Source organism: Trifolium pratense, linkage group LG3 (assembly GCF_020283565.1).
Source record: "Trifolium pratense cultivar HEN17-A07 linkage group LG3, ARS_RC_1.1, whole genome shotgun sequence".
NCBI lineage: Eukaryota > Viridiplantae > Streptophyta > Magnoliopsida > Fabales > Fabaceae > Trifolium > Trifolium pratense.
Genome location: NC_060061.1, coordinates 35977510 through 35999455, shown reverse-complemented (window position 1 = coordinate 35999455; position 21946 = coordinate 35977510). Strand labels below are relative to the sequence as shown.

Genomic DNA, 21946 nt, shown 5'->3' with positions numbered 1-21946 from the left:
AAAATTGGAACACAAAATTTTGGTTTCTACAAATCAAAATTGTTAAACATGGAAAAAATCGGTTTATATAAACCTAAATAAAAAACTAACCACCATGCCATCATCTTCTTCTCCTCGCCGCCGCCATTTCTTTTTGTCGGCGCTGTTGCTGCTACTCTTCTTTGTAACTGCATCCGCCTCTGACGATGTCAAACGCGATGACGACAAGGCTCCCAAGTCTAAATCCTGCAATAACCACTTCCAATTGGTACCTTTAACACTATCTCAATTTCAGATTTCTACCTAATTTCCGAGATCTTCATTTTATTACACAGTTTAATTTCATATTAAGGTCAAAAACTGGGTCGACGGTGACAAATCTATTACTCGTAGTGGCATGACGGAGAGGAAGAGGAGAAGAGTTTGTTCGACGGTGCAGAGGAATAGCTCGTTCGACGGTGTAGACGAAACAACGATGCAAAGGCGAGATGAACACAAAATTTGGAACAAAAAATTTCGGTTTTTATTAACCGAAATTTTGAACATGGAAAACAAAATCGGTTCGTAAAAACCGAATTACCCTCAAGGCCAAAAACGTCAGTTTGGGGGTATAAAAGAAAGCATGTGGGTCGGAAGAGAAACCATCATTTTTTAATTGTTTTCGGAGGAGATTTACAATATATAAATGTTAGTGCAGCGCAAAGAAATCAATGGTCCGTTTGGTGAGCAGGATAAGGGAGACAAGGTATCATAAAATTATCCTATCATATTGCTATCCGTTGGTTGGTGCATCAATTGGAAATGATAAATTTAACCTATTACTAATCCTACTCTCTTCTCTCAGGTAACCATCAATGAAATCCTTATAGCTTGCTTCTTCACTCCTCATCAATATTGTTATTATTATCATTATTTTATAACTATGTGAATGACTTCAATTCATCAATGATTTTATATATCTGCCTAATATTAATCCATCGATTTGCTATTTCCTGTTACCTACTATGATTTGCTTTCTCTTTTATTATGATTGCTATTATTTATTGTCTATTATCATATATAAACCCATCGATTTACAAAGTGCTCATCAATGATGTATGTATAAGAGATTTGACTGATATTGTTGAAAAAATTGCATCGTGGTATGGACAAGAGACTTTATCTTGACCGTGTTTTGTACAAAGTTCTTTATTTTTTCTCTCAATTAGAGTTCCTTATTTACAATGATCATTCTACAACAACGTACCTTATTTTTTCATATCATTACCTACTATGATACTGTTGTCTCTCAATCAGAGTTCCTTATTTTTTTTCCAGTGTTTGATCGAGAGAAAATGTCAAGTTTAAAAAAAATAAGAAACTCTGTTGTAGAATGATCATTGTAAATAAGGAACTCTGATTGAGAGAAAAATAAAATAAGGAACTTTGTACAAAACACGGTCAAGATAAAGTCTCTTGTCCATACCACGATGCAATTTTTTCAACAATATCAGTAAAAGCTCTTATACAAACATCATTGATGAGCACTTTGTAAATCGATGGGTTTATATATATATATATGATAATAGACAATAAATAATAGCAATCATAATAAAAGAGAAAGCAAATCATACTAGGTAATATGCAAAAGCAAATCGATGGATTAATATTAGGCAGATATATAACAATATTGATGAGGAATGAAGAAGCAAGTTATCAGAAGTTCATCGATGGTTTATCCATGCGTGAAAAGAAAAAAAGGAAGCAAAAAGCGTGTAGCGAGAATCGAAGAGTGAATACACGCTAGGTTAATATAATCCTATCAGGTTGCTAACCCAGCCCAAATAAGGATTAAAATAACAAAGAGTCAATAGGATATGATTAGTAATAAGTTAAAATTTTCCTTTTCAATTGGTGCACCAAAAAACGGATATCAATAGGATAGGATAATTTTATCGTATCTTGTCTCCCTATCCTGCGCACCAAACGAGCCCTTATCATATCCTATCTCTATCCTATCCTGCGCACTAAATGGTCTGCAATTGTAGAAACTTGACATCCCAACTATGTTGGTACTCCAAGCATCACCAATCATTTGCAGCACCACACACAAAAATTTGTTGAAAAGAATGAAACTAAACATTGGAGGGACTAGGCCAAAAAAAAAAAACTGAATCTATAAAAAGGTAAAGCCGTCGTATTGCAAAAAAAATCGCCAGCAATAAAACTAGGAACATTCTCCCACCAATGATCTTCCCGAGAATTCAAACTAAAATTTGCGAGCACCACAATTTCCTTCCCTGAAAATATGAGAAATTCTAAAGTTCATAAGAGAGCAGTAATAAATACAATTATACCAACGATTCCTAAGTTTCCAAGGAATTATATGGTGATTATTGAAGGCATCCACCACTAATTTGGAGTCGCATTACAACAAAAAATTATGCCAAAATTTTGATGAGTAATTTCAATAGCATGCATAATTGCGATTACTTCAGCAAAAAGAGAAGATTGAATACCCAGATACAAGCTAAAACAACCTTTCATTCCTCCACTTGAGTCACGAAAAATGCCTCAAACTGAGGCATGGCTCAGAGAACTCCTCACTGCACCATTAGTATTAGCTTTTATCCAACCAGTCGGAGGAAAAGACCAAATAAACTCTTGAATCTTCGGAGCAGGACCAAGATGACTGACAATATTAAACTCGTTTAAAGCTTGAAAGTCAAGAATACAATTGGATATAATACCCTTAGACAAGTTTCCGACCATTTGAACTGAAGCAGAAATATAAGAGCAAGATTGATGAAAAGGAACAAGGACATTATGAAAACAGACCTAATTGCGAGCAACCCAAATAGCATTTAGAGAGAAAATAATGGAGGCTAATGCAATGTCTTTAACTTGACTATTGGAAGAAGCATGAACAATTTGAAGCAGGCCGGTAAGAGAGATCAGATTAATGTCTATGAAGCTTATATATAGTGGACAGTCAGGACTAAGATATAGCAACAAAAGAACTAGAGCTGTCAAAATGGGCTAGCCTGAATGGGCCGTCCCGCCAAGCCCGATTTTTTCCCGGGCTTTGAAAATCCTAGCCCGAATTATTTCCGGGCTTTTTAGCCCGCCCCGACAAAGGCCGATCAAAATATGGGCTAGCCCGAATGGGCCGCGGGCGGCCCGCAAGCCCGAAAAAATTAAATTAAAAAAATAAATAAATATAAATAATTTGTTTTGGATGATTTGAAATTACTTTCTAATATAAATTATAAAACACCGTCCGCTACTTAAGTAGCAGGAGTAAAAATAGGGCACCCAAGAAACTCGTAGGTAGCGGATGAGTAAAAATAGGGCGCGCGAGAAACTCGTACGTAGCGGATGAGTAAAAATAGGGCGCGCGAGAAAGTCGTAGGTAGCGGATGAGTAAAAATATGATGCGCGAGAAACTCGTAAGTAGCGGATGCGTAAAAATAGGGCGCGAGAAACTCGTAGGTAGTGGATGAGTAAAAATATGGCGCGCGAGAAACTCGTACGTAGTGGATGAATAAAAATAGGGCGCGCGAGAAACTCGTAGTAGCGGATGAGTAAAAATAGGGCGCGCGAGAAAGTCCTAGGTAGCGGATGAGTAAAAATATGACGCGCGAGAAACTCGTAAGTAGCGGATGCGTAAAAATAGGGCGCGAGAAACTCGTAGGTAGTGGATGAGTAAAAATAGGGCGCGCGAGAAACTCGTAGATAGGGGATGAATAAAAATACGGCGCGCGAGAATTATATATATATATATATATATATATATATATATATATATATATATATATATATATATATATATATATATATATATATATATATATATATATATATATATATATATATATATAGCGGATGAGTAAAAAATAGGACGCGCGAGAATTATTAATGTTATTTATATAGTTGAATTTGAACACTAGAAGTTAAAGAAAAAATAAATAAAAAATAAACCGGGCCGGCCCGAAAGCCCGACTACCCGTACCGGGCTGGGCTCGGGCACTATTTTTGGTAGCCCGTTTTTTATCCGGGCTTTTTAGCCCTGCCCGACGAAGCCCGAAGCCCGACCGGGCCGGGCCGAAATTGGCCGGGCCGTCCGTTTTGACAGCTCTAAAAAGAACAATGAAGAAACAAATGAGGCGAAATTAATGTTTCACGAGGAGATAATATTTAAAAAAGAGAAGATTTGGACGATGTCTGTATTAATGTATTGAACTCGACTATATTATTGTTTTTTCCAAGGTGTTACTTAGACGTGTGAAATAATTTTACGATGCCTAATTATTTGTATATCAATTAAACTTTTGAATTTATGAAAGGTGATGTCTTGTCTCTATTGAGATTTATGAATGAAAAAATTTGAAAATTGAAATTAAAAAAAAATAAATTATATGTGTTATGAACTATTCTTAGAGAATAACAAGAATAGAGAAGAAGAGATGAAGGAGAGAAAGAGAAGAGAGAATAAACTCTTGTATTGTTCTATTCAAGGTGTGCCTTTTACATTGTAAGATAGTCATATATATAGGAGATTACATGGGCCAAGAATATGGGCCTAGACTAATGGACATCCACATCTATATTATTCATAACACTCCCCCTTGGATGTCCATCGATGATATGCCTCATTAAAACCTTACTAGAAAAAAACCTATCGGGAAAAAATCCTAGTGAAGGGAAAAGAGTACATAGTCTTTTGTGTGTGAACTGCCTCATTAAAAACCTTACCAGGAAAACCCAGTGGGATAAAACCATGGTGAAGGGAAAAAAGAGTGCATAACATATTTATATCTCCCCCTGATAAATACAAATATATCTAAGAAGAAAAATGTCAAATAATCTTCAATATTAGTTGCTCCAAAGCTTTGACGATTGGTGATGACGTGTTGACAATCTTATATCTTCGTTATTATATTCTTCAAATTAGCAGTGTTTGTGATATGATCTTCATGTTGAATTGTAGCAAAAACCCTTTATAAGAAAAATCACAACCCCTTGTATCTGGTGAATAGCGTACTTCAAAACAAATCACATTCTTGATCTATTTCATATAGTGCTAAACTTTCCGCATCATTTTATTTCATGAGATTGTTATTATAGTTCTTCATCATTTACTCGAACTCTAAAATGACATTTGTTTACATCGGTGATCTTACAAAACGAAAATGATTTTATCTTTCATATAGAATCATTTTAGAACCTTCTGTATATAAACTTCATGATTCACAAAATATTCTTCAAATACTTATTTTGTAAGAAATGACAATATCTCAAGCTCTTCAGGAGTCTCTTGATCATATTTTTATCATCGACATAAATCTTAAATATATCAAATTCATTGCCAAATATTTTCTTAAAATGAACAAATTGTCATTTTCATATTTCTCACTTGGAAATATTCAACAGGAATATTATACAACATGCATATAGATGTTGTTCGAGTATATAAGGAGACTTATTCATGTTTATTAAGTCATCTATCCAATATATATGTGTCTTACGAAAATTAAATCCTTCTGGGATTTTTCATATAATCATCATTATCCAGTGAGCCAGTCAAATACGTTGAAACACATATTTCACATAAATTGAGTATTTCATATGCTACTCAACTTAATTAATTACAAAGAAGTTTTGAAATTCACTTTAGGTGAATATGCTTATTGAAAATAAAAGATAGACATTTATCAAATATACTTGAATAACAATTCAAACTCTAAATATTTGATTTTCATTATTTTTTCTCTTGAAAATTTATTCATATCGAATTATTTCCATCTGCAGATGGAATGGACTATTGGTCCAAAAACGTTCCGCTTTGCAAAGCTAGTTACGTCTATCTATTTAGTCAATCATTTCATTGTCTATAATCCTTAATAGACTTTGATTTATGATCCTCATTATTTCTTATCATATATAGCGCTATATTATATAAATAAAAACCGTCAACGTTGATTTTCTTTCGGTTTCATCGGATTCCATTCATGACATAATTTGTCGAGATCTCTTTATTTTCATAAATTTCAGGTACCTGATAAGTTCTTATGGAACTAGAAAATTAATTATGTCAAATAATCTTTTTATATCCTCACTTGGGTCATCTTTCTTTTTAGCTCATTTTCTTATTTGAGGATTTTTATCTTTGGAACCGACCGACCTACCACGCTACAGAGTGGTTAAAATTCATTTGCAATATAAGATTGTCCAACAGGGACATCCATTTTGATTGGAGCATTAGCAGCTGATAGTTGATTTCATAAACTTTGCAAATGATATATCTTTTGAACATCTGGTTCAATCTATTTTATATGAGGATCAAGATGAGATAATAATAACTATTTATTTCAAGTGATTCATTTGAACTTCTGGTTCATATTTTTCAGCTGCTTATTCCCTCCCCCTAATATTGGGAAAACTAATTCATCATCACTTGAATATTTTCCTTCTGGGCTATAAACAAGTCCATAATTATTGGCTCAATATAATTTATAAGGGACGAAGAGTCATATCAAATATATTTTCCCAATATTCTTTAATAATTCATCGTATTGCATTATATTGGAGCAATTGGAACATACCAACACATCCAAAAATGCTTATATGAAAAATATTAGATTATAAAACTAAACTTAATTGCAAGTTAAGGGGAAGACTTTTGTATAATAACATATTGGCTTAAGCGAATCAATATCTCAACATATATATTTAAATGTTCCCAAAATATAAAATAGAACTTAGAAGTATTGATCTCATAAGTATCGACCATGTAATTAACTTTAGACGTCTAAAGAATGGATCTTCAAGTCCATTATTATTTTTGTTTGTATGAACATATGCTACAAGATGTTCGGAATAAATTTCAATTAACATATGATACTTATCAAATACTTTCTAGAATTTTATATATATATATATATCACAAACTTTTGGTTGTGAGTTGATAACTAACATACATGTGACCATTTAGTTGATGCATCAATTAAAATTATAGAAATTTAATTGGTCCACATGATCGGTGTATTGATTTATAAATATCACCTTATATATAAAATAAGAGACGCTCGTTTACTAAATTTATCAATTTTCTTCGGGAACTAGTAATACACAAAAAGTGTTAGATTGAATGAACTTCTGGCCATTCAATACATATCCATAGAAATTTTTTCGCATCTTAATAGACCAGAAATGACCCAACTGATCTTGCCAATGACAAAAATAATATGATTTATTTGTAAACTTCTGGTTTACTTGAACATGTGCTTAAGTTGCACTAATATCATAAGTACACCACAAACTAGAGACAAAAGTTGATAATATGTCTCGTAATATAGAGATAAAATATCTCCGTCGTTTCTTGTTTCAATATGATATTCATTTATGTGAATATCCTTCGGTAACAAATTTCTTTAAGACTTAAAATATAAAATACATTAGCAAAGTGCAACTTCGTTTCTCGATATAACAATGCAATGACTCTTCTGGAGCCTTCAATAATTTTCGTACTACCAAATATAAAATTTAATTTTTCATGAATAGTAGAATCAATGAATATTTTCAAGCTAAACAAATATGTTTCTACAAAAAAAATCTTTTCGGTGGAACACAATAAAAAAAATAGTAATAATTTATTTGTATGAGAATTAAGAGAGTAAAAATAAAGTATAACAAAATAATGCTTATGTGGATTTCAGTAGAATTAGAAATTAAAATATAGTAACAATTAAAAGATTTTAAAATTCAAATCAATCAATTGATTTAAATATGTAACCGAATAATTAAAGTCAGTTTATGTTTGCAAAGAATAATAATATTTTTTTTTTTAAGAGCAAAGAATAATCATTATTATGAGAGAAAAAAAAACGTATGAACCATGCATTCAATCATGAGTTTAATATATCAATAATATCCATCCAATGTATGTACAACAATGGATATACAAAATATTCTTGAACTTTTTTTTTTTCTTCAAAGTTGCTACTTCAAGAGCATATTCAAGAGACATAAATAATTTTTCTATTGATTTCCTTTAATTTTGGTCTATCTTATACCAAGTTCAAATATATCATATAGATTGTAATCATGTTGTAAAATTTTATAAGTTCTTCAGGAACTTAACAATATATCTCTATCAACAATGGCTATGGAAAATTACAATTTTTCAATCCTTCTAGAATACTTGATATTAAATTTTTGCTTATTCAAGAACTATATATTTAGGGATATTATATTAAAATATTAGTTCTTCAAGAATTATACCACCAATATTCATAAATATTGATTATGAAAAATTGTTCTTGAGCGATACTACAAGAAATGCTTTAATATTGAATTTTAAGTTCTTCAAAAACTATACAAATAATTTTTCATTAACAATGGTTCGGGAAATCCATATTCTTTGAGTAATCCATCGGAGATCATTATTATTAAAGCATTAGTTCTTCAAGAACTATATCACAAGTGATCTTCATAATGATTATGAATAATTTATTCCTTGTGCATTCAATTGGATTTTCCCTTTTTCTTCTTTAGTTCTTCGGGAACTAATTTGCCCACTTTAATTTTAAAATTAACACGGTCATGACTATTACCATGACCACAATTTTTTTTCATGGTAATCGTGTGTTACTACATTCACTTTTGGGAATGGAGTAACATCAGTGGATCGGATTTCATTCACTTCTGGGAATGATTTTTTCATTCATTTATCATTGATATATACTATCATCAAATAATAAAATTAAGCAAATAATTAGATAAACATAGTAAACACAGTCAAATAAAAAATTCCAATTATCTTTATTAATATTAATATAATGTAACATAAAAGTTTATAATGCAAATTAAATAGTAACATAATGAAATTAATAATAATTATAATGTAACCTATAATAATAATTATAATGTAACATATATTAATTAGTAAGTTATTGAAAAAAAAATTGGCATATGCATAGAATAGGTAACGTAAATTAGCATATGATTGTACTTTTTTTTTTTTTTTTTTTTTTTAACTAAAAATTCTAACATAATATGTATAGATTATGAGCAACATACATGAAGTATTCTAAAAAAATGGGGCATGATATATGTATGTTTAGTTTGATTTTATTATTATTACAGTAAATAAATAAATAAATCCAATGAAAATTATAAATTGATAAAGTCATCCTTCAGGGATGCATGTATATTGAATTCTTCCGGAATTCATAAGGAAATAATTTATAGGAAGTTCTTCAAGAACTATATAATATCTTTATAATGTAAGAATAATCTTTTTTTTTTTTTTTTGTACAATCCTTTAGGATGCATATATATTGAATCATTCATAAGTTCTTCAAAACCTCTATAATAGATCTTATCAATTATTTTGTACATCCTTCAGGGATGTGTCACAATTGAATTCATCAAGATTTCATGGAGGACAAAATTTGAATTTTTAAGTTCTTTGAGAACTATATAATAGATCTAATTGTATGATCCTTCATAGATGTATCCGTAATGCATTCTTCAAGAATTATGGAGAATAAAAATTGATTCTTAAATTGTTCAAGAATTGTATAACAAATCAAATCAATTATTTATCCAATCCTTCAGGGATTGATGTTTTTGAATTCTTCTAAAAGATTAACAAGATATTGATTTTACTTATATCTATGAATCTTCGGGATTCATATTTTAAAATTTCATCATATTATATCTATGAATCTTCAGGATTCATATTTTAAAAGATATTTTAAGTTACTTTTATAAGCGTATGCTTATGAATCTTCAGGATTCATATTTTAAAATTTCATCACACTATGAATCTTCAGGATTCATATTTTAAAATTTCATCACACTATGAATCTTCAGGATTCATATTTTAAAATTTCATCACACTATGAATCTTCAGGATTCATATCACCACGATACTTCTGGATCGTAGGTTTGTGAATTAATATAAAAAAACGAGAAGAACAAAATGATCTGAAAAAATAGAATAAAAAAAAATTCATACATAAAATAAAATTGTCAATTCCCATTGTTGATATACCTTTTTTTTTGAAAGAGGAGAGACTATCGTGCTAGATAGTCATATATATAGGAGATTACATGGGCCAAGAATATGGGCCTAGACTAATGGACATCCACATCTATATTATTCATAACAATATGAGATTTTTTGGATCTGAAAATTATATGAGATTTGATTTACTATACTTTTAATTTGATAATTAATTAAATAAAATCTATTGAGTATTGACTAAAAAAGTTTTAAAAACAAATATGTTGGTGCTGAAAACCCTCTCGCATGTCTTTCTCTCTTTCCCTTCCATCATCCATCCTCCAACGATATTGTCGCCATCCACAACCATCTCTGATCCATGGTAACTCTCTCACAACTCCTTTTTCCATTTCATTCCTCACCTTCACTTACAATTCACTATCTTTCAATTCAATTTCTGATAACATTGTTCAGCAGTTTCATTTTGCCTGACACCCATTTGATGAAATGCTTCACCCAAGTCTCAAACTCTAAATCTAACTCTAACATTGCCCACAACCTGATTTAACACTTACCATTGATTGTTCCTCCGGATTCAGTGTAGTTTGTTCCACTCATATTTCTATGCTTGCTATTGAATCAAGATGTTTGTTATGATCAACTAGTATTGTATTCAACTTTCCAAAATCTGTCACTTTTTTAAGATTTTTTAAAGATTATGGCTAGTAAAACTTTGTTTAAGTGGCCGAAGCAAATTACAAATTCATTAGTTGAACAGCTAATAAAAGCAGAAAAGGATATAAACAAAGCTGTCGTTATGTTTGATTCAGCAACTGATGAGTATAAAAATGGATTTCGTCATGATCACAAAACTTTTGGTGCAATGATCTATAGGCTAGTTTCTGTGAACCAGTTTAGGCCAGCAGAAGGAATGTTGGAGAGAATGAAGCAAGAAGATTGTGAGGTTACTGAGGACATATTTTTAACTATATGCAGAGGTTATGGACGTGTGCATAGGCCGCTTGATGCCATTAGGGTTTTCCATAAAATGGAAAAATTTCAGCTTAGGCCCACACAAAAGTCTTACCTTACAATATTTGATATTCTCGTGGAGGAAAACTATGTGAAAAGGGCTATTGGTTTTTATAAGGAGATGCGAGAAAAGGGCATTCCGCCGAGTGTTGTTTCCCTCAATATTTTGATCAAGGCACTGTGCAAAAACAAGGAAACTGTTGAGTCTGCTTTCCGGATATTTCGTGAAATGCCCAATCGTGGATGCCAGCCTGATTCCTATACATATGGTACATTGATTAATGGGTTGTGCAAGCTTGGAAAAATCAGTCAGGCAAAGGAACTGTTGGATGAGATGGGGGAGAAAGGTTTGTCGCCGTCTGTTGTTAGCTATACTAGTTTGATACATGGCTTGTGTCAATCTAATAATTTGGATGAAGCTATAGAATTGCTTGAAGAGATGATAAGAAATGGTATTGAGCCAAATGTTTTTACTTACAGTTCTTTGATGGATGGTTTTTGTAAATGTGGACAGTCATCACAAGCAATGGAGTTGTTAGAAGTGATGGTTAGAAGACGTCATTCGCCTAACATGGTCACTTATAGTACTTTAATCGATGGACTGTGTAAAGAAGGAAAGCATAGAGAAGCTGTTGAGATTCTTGATAGGATGAGGCTTCAAGGATTGAAACCAAATGCAGGGATGTACGGGAGAATCATAAGTGGTCTCTGTGCAGAAAGCAGCTATCAAGAAGCTGCAAACTTCATTGATGAGATGGTTCTTAGTGGTGGTATCTCACCTAATCGAGCAAGTTGGAGTTTTCATGTCAGAATGCATAACATGGTGGTCCAAGGTCTTGGTAATAATATTGATCCACCTCGCGCATTCCAATTGTATCTCAGTATGCGTACTAGAGGCATATCTGTTGAGATTGGCACTTTTGACTGTTTAGTCAAATGCTTTTGCAAGAGAGGAGACCTGAACAAAGCTGGTCGGATTTTGGACGAGATGATACTAGATGGCTGCATTCCAGATGAGGGAATATGGAATGTATTAATGTGTGGACTTTGGGATCGGAAAAAAGTGAGAGAAGCCACTGAGCTATTGCTGGCTGAGCTGAAGCAGAAATTTGTTGAAGCTGAGAATTGAAGTTGGTTAGTCCGGATGAGAGAAAATGGAATGTACTAATGTGTGGACTTTCTCTGGGGATCATTGCTTCCATGATCAAGGATAAAGGTTCAAACTGTGACGTAGATTTGCTGTGCGCAATCGGAGGCTGACTTAATACTTCTTGGTTCTTGCCCAACTTCTTTTGAAATTTTAATGAGGCAAATACTTGTTGGAAAATGATTTTCCAGGGTTCTGGTCTACTGGGTAAAGGTAAACACAGGTAATTAAAACTCCTTTGTTTTGACCAAACCCATCATTACATGCTGGTTATTTTCTTTTCTCTACAAAACTTGTTCCTAAGTCAGTTCCATAAATCTGGCCAAAAATTGTAAGTATATTGCATTCTTTTCTTAGTGCCACAATTAACATTTTTGTTGAGATTCTTAATTTTCTTAATTCTGAATTCGCACTATACTTTAACAGGATTCTAATGTTCTGTTTTATCTGTTACGACAAAAATTGAGAAGTTCAAAATTCTTGCTAGATAATGTAAATTTGTAGATTGCTAAGTAAATAGATTGTATTTTTGACACATCATGTCTGTTTGTGTTAGTGGATCATGATTAGCCAATGCTGAAATTTTCAGTTGGGGGATATTGGGAAACTTTACATCTCTCCTGGAAACATGTATATCGTTGTGATTCTTCAACATGTATATCTGTCTTTTAGATTCAGTACATTGGAAAAGTTCAAATAGCTGGTTCATAGTTCCCAGGTTTTTGCTATGGGATGACCATCTTTTTTCCCCAGAAAAAATTCAAATAACTTGGTTTGGTGGTTCCTAGGTTTCTGCGTCAAAATGTATTCTCTGACAATAGTACTTTAATTTAATACTATAAACTTATGTTACACAACAGGAAAAATACTAGATAGCCAGGTAATCAAAATGAGTTGGCATTATAATTGACTTTTGGATACAGGAGTGGTCTTGACTCTTGACCACTAACTTCTTATCCTTGAATATTCACAAATTCTTGTTGAATTCTGTCAAGTGTTTTTGGTTGTGTAGCATTACTTCAGACGTAAACCTGGTCTAAATTTTAATTTTAATCAAGCAGAGGTGATCAATAAGACTATAATCCTAATTGATTGAGGCGATTATCAGTTTTAAGAGTTTCGAAAGCGATCAATTCCACATATAAAAGAAGAAGAAAAAAAGAGTAAAAGTATTACTTTCATGTTCAAGATAATTAACAATGGATTAGAAAGGAAATCTTTCTGGTGCTAGTTGCTAGTTTTCGTCCTGGTTTAATATAACATTAGAAGGTATTGAAATATGGTGTTATAACTTACAAAGATGGGCCCATTGTAGGGTGTCTTGCCTTGTATTTGCAAAGTATTTACAGGTTAATTTTATAACATAATGCACTTGGATTGAATATATATAATCTGTTCCCAACACAATTAGTCAAATAAATCATTGAAATCGGATATAACCATGAACGTAAAAACAATCTCAATTATTAACTTGTTGAAAGGGGGAAACCAATTCCATGTCTCTCAGTAGGAAAAGCAACAAAAAGCATGCTGCAAAAAACACCAATTGTCACAGGCAACACAGTGAGTATTTCCTGTATCTCATTTGATGGTTCTGAAAAAAAACAATTCACCACATTCTGATCAAACAATGCAATTGCTGCAAATACCAAAATTGACATCACCACATGTATGAAATCTATAAACTGTATGCGATATTTTGCAGCAACTTGAGGTGGAAGTTTGGTTGATCCATCAATGACCCACAAGCCCTTAGCCTTTGTTTGGTTTGAGAGAAACAAGAGAGTTAAAGAAGAGAGAATTAGAAAAGAGTTAAATTATGTGCACAAAAAGAGTCTAAAGGTAAGAAACTTCAGCAGAGGAAGAGCCTTGCAGGTTTGTACTTCCCATTTATCTCATTCATTATATATATATATTCAGTATTCTTACTCTATCTTACCAAATGCTGGTACATCATGGGAGTCTGGTGTAAGGAGAAGCACCAGGTTCCGGACAAAGCCTTTGGAATATTGGAAAGGGGGAAGAATGGTGTATGACCGTGTACACGAGAGTGATTACAATCATAGTACTTTGTTATATTTAGAAATTTGGCCTAATCTTTTATTTGTTGATGGGGGTAGATATGTCATTACACTAGATCTTTAGCTAAGTCAATACTACGATTAAACAACTAATCTTTTATTTGTGCAGGTTTGTCTACTGTCATCGGGGTGAAGTGCATGTCTCCGGGAAGTGATGGAAAACCGAAAATGAAGGCAAAATCATTTGTATCTGATAAATACAAAATTCTTTTGTAGATAGCTTCTCAATATTGAAAGTGAAAACAGAGCTTTCGGTTTTCTCTTAACTTGAATGTCTTATCTCTAGTCTAGTATTGGAATTGACATGTGAAAAGCTAAGCAATGATTCTGCAAAGCTAAGCAATGTCTGTGCATGACTTCTTTCATGGAAGGCCTACTATAAGGCAACGTTGCAGCACACATGACTCTTAAGTTTGAAAACTGTGCACATTTCATCCAAGTAACGAGCTTTCATCACATCTTTGTCTAGCAACTCTTCGACATTGCTTTCAACAAAATTTGACGCCACACCCACTTCGAAAGAGACGAGTGTTGGTCTCCATACCAGTTGTTAGTTCCAATAGGACAACTCCTCCGGCACATCAATCTTTTCACTAACTTTTGTTGTTTGAACATATTCTAAAATTCAAGAATGAAATAACCCTTGTAAGTCTAAACTTAATGCCTATAGAAAACTAGACACAAAATGCCGCCTAATTTTCACTTTGTTTATGTATAAGCTTTGTCATTTGAACTTCGAAGGGCAAAGATAAATATTTAGTTAACGTGAACAAAAATACGAATAATATTCTACTAAAAGCGTGTGGATGAATTGAGCGCCAGTCCATAGAACAAGCTACTAGGACAAAAAAAATCCCTATCTAACTGTACAATAGCTAACAAACACTGCACCCAACTTCAAAGCCAAGAGCCAATTCAAGGAGACATATTTGATTGCTTTCACAACCTCTTCAAATACTTGGAGTTTGAGAAGAAAAGATAAGACCATTTCTCGCCCGCCGAGTAGCTCAAATCGTCTAGTGCCAAGACATACGAAGGCTTATCTTCCATCTCTTTTCACCTAGGCTAGATGTAAATGACTTAAAAGAGAGAAAAGATCGTGGTTGCACCATTTGTGAATTGCATACCAAACCGCTATCGCAAAATTACATTTACAAAACAATCTCTTATGACTCCCTATGTTATGGACACCAAGGGCAACTTCCGTCCCGACACTTTGAAACCCTCTGATTCTCAGGAGAATAGATTTCAATAATAGAGAGTTCGGTCGCGAGATTAGAAAAACTTGTTTCCACCATAAATCGAGCTTGGATTCTTCCGAATGATCCGTCATAGGAGGTGTTCATTAACTACTTGAATTCAATATCTTAGTTGGAGTCCAACTATTTCTAATCATAATCATAAATAAAAATGAGTGTAACTTTCATTGTCTTAGAGTAGTATGATTATTCATTACTCCATCCGTTTCAAATTAATCGACTTTTTAGAAAGAAAAAAAACAAGAAATTAAGAAAGTGTATTTTTGCATCTTATTTTTCTATTATATTCTTATTTTATATATTCTTATTTTAATTCACCAATATTTTTTTTTATATGCACACACTTTCTCTTTCCAAAGAAAAAATCAAAACAAAAACAATAAACAAATTATACAAAGAAATTTAGTAAAAAAAAAATACAATAAAAAGATTTAAAATAAGGAAGGTATAATAGACAAAATATAACATAAATTATCAAAAAGACAAGTAATTTGAAAAAAATAAAATTTTCTAAAAAGTCAAGTAATTTGAAACGGATGGAGTATTTTGATTTTTTAAAACGATAACCGTAAAATATAATAGAAAATGCTAACTAGTATTTCTCGAGCACTTTTTAAAATTTTAAATAGTAAAATTTTATAAAAATATGTTAAATCAATACATTATTAAAAATTAAAATATTTAACTTTCAAAATAAACATTTTTTTTAAGACAATTTCTAAAAAGTCTCACCCAAAATTAAATTACATAGATTTTCAAGAAATTAAATTACAACTAAAATTTAAGGTCTTCCAAGGAAATTGAGGGAGACTATGGGAGTAATTAGGTAATTATAAAATATTTCGGGTGGGTGTATGGGTTTCGGGTGTGGGTTTGACTGATACCAAACTCACACCCATATTATCGGGTGTCACCCGAACCCAAACCCAAACCCAGTCAAATCGGGTTTCGCCCATTGACTTGGGTTTGAGTTCGGGTGGGTCTCTCGGGTTTGGATTTTTTTGCCATCCCTACGAGAAACCAGATAGCGAGACCTAAACATAATTAAGAAAAATGAAGTAATTAATATTGAAATTATTAGCAATTAGCAAACTGATACTCCAAAAAAGAAGATATAAAGCTCCTTTTTAAAAAAGAAGATAATATAAATCCAAAGAAATACAACTTTTGATTTTCTTCAAAATAGCAACGAAAAAAACATTGGCGAAGCCCAATTCCGCTACACCGTGCGCCTAAGACAAGAAAGCGAGGTTTTAGACAAAGCGAAAAAAACACTCGACTCATGAAATGATCGATTAACAACAACAAAAAATGGCAGAAGAAGAAGATAACGGAAGCACAAGCAGAGAAGAACAAGAAGAAGCATTAGTCGCTTTAATCGAACACCGTACCTGCGAAGTTAACAATCTCCGTAAACGTCTCGCTTATTACAAAAATCAGGTCTCATTCATTCATTCCCTAATTTTCATTTTCATTTCCATTAATTATTGTTATTATAAAGTTTGTGTGATTAATATATGCAGCTTGATGAAGCGGAAAAGAGGCTTAAAGATACAGAATTGAAATTGGCTCGTCTTCGAGGTCAAACTAATCCAGTTCAATCTACAACTAAAAAATTAACAAATTCTGATAATAATGATAATAATAATAATGGAATTGTAGCTGTGAAAACAGAGCCTAGATCAAATAGTCCTATTATTGATAGGAATGAGCGAACTTACAAAAGTAATAAACCTGCACTTGTTATTCCTGTTGTTACTCCTAAGGTTTCGCGGCCTCCTGCTGCTGCTGCCAGAGCTTCTTGTTCTGAAACAGTTACTCCACCGGTTTCTTCTACTTCAGTTAGTGCTGGAAAATCTGATAAGGCTCGTCGAGAGCAACACAATGTTGAAGTTAAGGATAAAGGGATCAAAAGAAAATTTGGTAAGACATTTATAATTACTAGACTATAGAGACTATAGGTATTAGGGTTAGGCACGTCGTGTGCTTTTTATTATGGGATGAGAAATGTTATTATTAGGGTTTGATTTGATTGTTTCTTTGTTTTTATTTATTTATGGCTATAGATTTTTCTATTCTGTTTATGACACTAACATGTAGGGTATTTTTTATCTGCTAAAAAAATAAGGGGCGGACAAGATAACTATTGTGTTTGATTTTAAAACTTTTCTTGGGACTAGACAAACCGAGGGTCATAAGACTGGAAAAAACTGAAATTCTTGTCTCTTACGAAACCACATGACAACTTTTTGTCCCAAGTGTTGTCTAAAATACTGAAATAATCTTTTGTCAACCAAACATCTTACGAGATAAATGAACCCTTATTCTTAAAATTTGTCCTGTTCTGTCTTGTGTTGTTCTGTCCATTAATTACCTTTTGCAAATCAAACAGACGCGTAGATAGATACTGGTAATAATTGTAAAAAATAGAATTAATTAAAGTAACTAAATGTGTCGATATTGTGCTTGACACCAACACTTGTTAGACACTAGACATCTTTTAATCTGAAGCGTTAGTGCTACATTTCTTATGAGCTTTTATACATGTTTACACAGAAGTTAAATGAGTGAGTTCTTGAAAAACTGAACTGTTGTTTAGTAGCTTTTTCCCCCATAAGAGCTTCTCAGAAAGCTTATCTGAACTGGCTCTTTGTATATTTAGTTGGTAGATTTACTGCATGTAGGGTTACATGCTGCTCTGTGGATTTTGTGTGTTATTGGCATATTGCTGCTACTTCATCTCAAGGTTGCTTTTGGTTGTAGTTGAACTTCATAAATTTTTTGTGCACTTTTTCCAGAACAGAAAGAACACCAGGAATTGATTCCTTTAATACGTAAGAGTTCCACAGTGAAATTGGTACACTGCCAAGGAAGCAACCACATCTCAAGTCAGCACAAGAGGAAATTGCGGAGTATTGCTTTGTCTCCTGTGAATGATCAGATTTTTGCAACTAGGTAATCGGATTATTTTGTTTCTAAAAAACTTGCCTTTCAGTGATTTGTTGAAAGTTTACTCATTATTAATGATTAATAGTTAAATCTCTGCCTTTTTAAATTCTCCTTTTACCTGTCTCTTTTCATCTCCCAGTTTTTATCCACAGAAGGTATGGGGTCAACTGTTATCAACAGGGAACAATTGTAGTTAAATTGCAATTTGCAATATGATCAATCAATAACCAGGCTTATACTTTTATCGGTATGGGCCAACTTATAAAGTTTGCCAATCAAGATAGAATGAGAGGTTCACATCGATGTTCTGAAATTTAACATTTTACCTTTTTGGTCTTTAAAGCATATTTGAATAAAATTCAACATCCACATGATTGCTACAGAAAAAGCCTCTGGGGTCTTAATATCTCTCTTGAATATGATTCTTTCTGATTCTTTTATCGGTAACTACTTGAATATTTGCCTGAACTAGAGTATATAAGAAAGTTATAGCTAGGAAATTAGTTGACAACTTGCTTTGTGAGTGTGCTTCTCTATCAAGATTTATACATAAATATTGAATCTTGTACAAAGGTTTGTTTATTTCATAAAAGATGGTTCATATCTTTTTACGACATGACCTTTAGTGGTTAGAGCGATAACAATTGTCGTTTTTGTTCTCTTTTGTAATATATGTTTCTTCTGATAATGCAATATATATAATCTTTTAGTCTGATTATTGCTACTTTTTTGGAATTCTGCAGTGCTTTGGACGGAGTGGTCAACTTTTGGCAAGTCCAATCTAGGGGGTATGCCCAAATTTATCTTTCCGGTGACACTTTGCAGAGCTTTTATTCTTATTTATGTGACAATGTTGGTATAAATAGATATGCTAAATCTAAAATTGTGAAATGGGAGTCTTTCTAATACATATCAGGTTTTTGCACACACATAATCTGTCTTCAGTTTACTCCCTATGGTTGTTCCTACCACTTCTGCTGACAGTCTATTATCTCTATCAAATTTTATTGAAGGAATAGCCTAGCTCAAGCTCATGAGAGCTTGTATAGTCCCTCCCAGGCTCCCACATCATATAATATGTTTGTAACAAACTCGCCTATGGCTTGTAAGTTGTAACTAATTAACTAACTAACTGACAGATGTGAGTTGGTTATCCCCCTTAGAACTCTCTAGAACAATCTATGCTGTCAGTTAGGAGTGTTAGTTACAAGCATATTATATGATGTGGGAGGGAAATAGGAATATACAAGCTCTCGTGAGCTTGAGCTAGGCTATTCCTTTAATCCTAGTAATTTTCTACTTCCTCAATGTGAGGTTTTGTTTTGGAAAACTTTATGGCTTTGAACTTCCATTTTGGTTTTTCCTTTCTTTTCAAGTTTCTTTGTCCTTTGTTATCTTGTGTACATTTGTTTCTTCCCATTTAATTGTAATTTGACTGTATGACGGTCCTTTCCTCTACCACTGATGTTTAGGAGTGTAGAGCATTATAGATGTACTTTAATATATTGTAAAGTTGACCAGCCCATATAATCTGATTCATATTTTCTTTCTCCTCTCTGTATTATTTTGTAGATCAGGAGCCTCTCTGCTTAATTCTTCTGATTCCGCATCCCAAAAAAAGAGATGGCCAGAAGATATAGCTTGGCACCCGGAAGGAAACCGGCTCTTTTCAGTATATACCGCTGATAGTGGAGACTCACAAGTATCAATTACAGATCTGAATAAACAAGGGGTATGGCTCACATACCTTGACATAAAATTAAAACTTTTGGGTTTGAGTTTCTTTTATCTGTCACTGTTATTGATATATGCAGAATTTATATGTAATTTACAGGGAGCACGTGTGAAATACTTAGAGGACAAGCCCCATTTTAAGGGAATTATCAATGGCATTGTTTTTATGCCCTGGGAAGATACATGTTTTGTAACTGGTGGAAGTGACCATGCTGTTATACTTTGGAGTGAGCAGGATGGTGAGAACAAATGGAAGCCAAAACCATTGCACAGGAATCTTCATTCTTCTGCTGTCATGGGTGTTGCTGGTATGCAGCAGAAGCAGATTGTGTTATCTGCAGGTGCAGACAGGAGAATATTTGGATTTGATGTTGGTGTGGGAAGAGCAGATTTCAGTCATCAGATTGATAGTAAATGCATGAGTGTCGTTCCCAATCCGCGTGACTTCAACTTGTTTATGGTTCAAACAGGGTAAGTTACAGTTACTTTGATGTCTCATTTGTTAAACTTGTTGTTTCTCATTTCTATAAGCTTTGCCATAGAATGCAGACATTTAAACATGCTTCAAATTTGAAGTTTTTTTCTTTCTATTTTTACTCTTTGTTTGCCAAAGTGCAAAATAATTCTTCTCGTTGCTCAAGACTCACATTATCCCTTTCCATACATGAAATATGTTTGAAATAGTAGGGATGTAGTTGTCTTTTTGTATGCCAATGACATTTGGGCCTTACTTCTGCTTTATAAACATGGATAAAGCCTTACTTCTGCTTTATAAACATGGATAAAACACATGAAGTGATTGGCCCATAATTCAGTAGTTGCATGACAAATCCACCCCCTTCGTATAAGGATAAGAGTCTGTTCAACTTTTATGGTTTAGGCTGAAAATTCCGTTTTGTTATTCATTTTCTTGGTTGGAATGATAGTTTAAAGTCATAAGCTACTTAAGATAGGAACAAATATCGGTTGATATCTTCTGTTCTATATTGAATTCAGGATATAGTCTGCCTATAAGGTAGGAACATAATTTTGTCAAGAAAAGAGAGATAGGAACTTAGCAATACCATGTTGACCCTATTTCCACTTGACACCGAGTTTTTCTTCTGTTGCCATTCCTTGGTATTATTTAGCTTGCTGAAAATTTATAGTATATCTGCTTTTCTTTTTATCAGGACACACGAAAAGCAGCTTCGACTATTTGATATTCGATTGAGGCGGACAGAACTTCATGCTTTTGGGTGGAAACAAGAAAGCAGTGAATCCCAATCAGCTCTGATAAATCAGGCTTGGTCTCCTGATGGTCTTTATATAACATCTGGTTCGGCAGATCCTGTGATTCACATATTTGATATAAGATATAATGTTAACAGGCCTTCGCAATCTATAAGAGCTCATCAGAAACGAGTCTTCGGAGCCCTGTGGCTTCAGTCTCTTCCTCTTCTCATTTCCATATCATCTGATCTCAACATTGGGTTGCACACCCTGCAGAAGTAGTGTTCCGTCTCCATCCTTTTGTTGGTGCCGAGTATTGAATTCTTATTTTACTTGAAATTTTTTAGGAAGGATTGTTGATTTTACTTAGAACTTCGGAATTTTGTGAGCTGTAACATGTAATTTTTGGCGGAGTAAAGGGATAAATTTATTTGAACTGCAAATTAGGAAATTTTGGTTTGGTATGGCCTACTCACTCATATGTTGGCAAAGTGCATTTTACTACTATCGATAGCAAGTTTGTCGTGGTGAGGGGTTTGCATGAGGTTCTGGGTTCGATTCT

At 33.1% G+C, this 21946-nt stretch overlaps 2 protein-coding genes across 2 annotated transcripts; both read left to right on the top strand.

The window, feature by feature from the left end:
* The first annotated feature begins 10238 nt into the window (after nucleotides 1-10238).
* On the top strand, nucleotides 10239-14914 carry LOC123917969 (pentatricopeptide repeat-containing protein At5g46100-like). The gene is made up of 2 exons (XM_045969886.1): nucleotides 10239-12372; nucleotides 14340-14914. The coding sequence occupies exon 1, from the start codon at nucleotides 10689-10691 to the stop codon at nucleotides 12129-12131; it is 1443 nt and encodes a 480-aa protein (XP_045825842.1). The 5' UTR covers nucleotides 10239-10688; the 3' UTR covers nucleotides 12132-12372; nucleotides 14340-14914.
* Nucleotides 14915-16634: 1720 nt separating this feature from the next.
* Nucleotides 16635-21857, top strand: LOC123917967 (U5 small nuclear ribonucleoprotein 40 kDa protein). Its single transcript, XM_045969884.1, has 7 exons — nucleotides 16635-16929; nucleotides 17013-17412; nucleotides 18288-18444; nucleotides 19182-19226; nucleotides 20011-20170; nucleotides 20273-20643; nucleotides 21345-21857. Exons 1-7 carry the CDS (start codon nucleotides 16801-16803, stop codon nucleotides 21664-21666), a joined length of 1584 nt encoding a protein of 527 aa, XP_045825840.1. The 5' UTR covers nucleotides 16635-16800; the 3' UTR covers nucleotides 21667-21857.
* The last annotated feature ends 89 nt before the right edge of the window (nucleotides 21858-21946 follow it).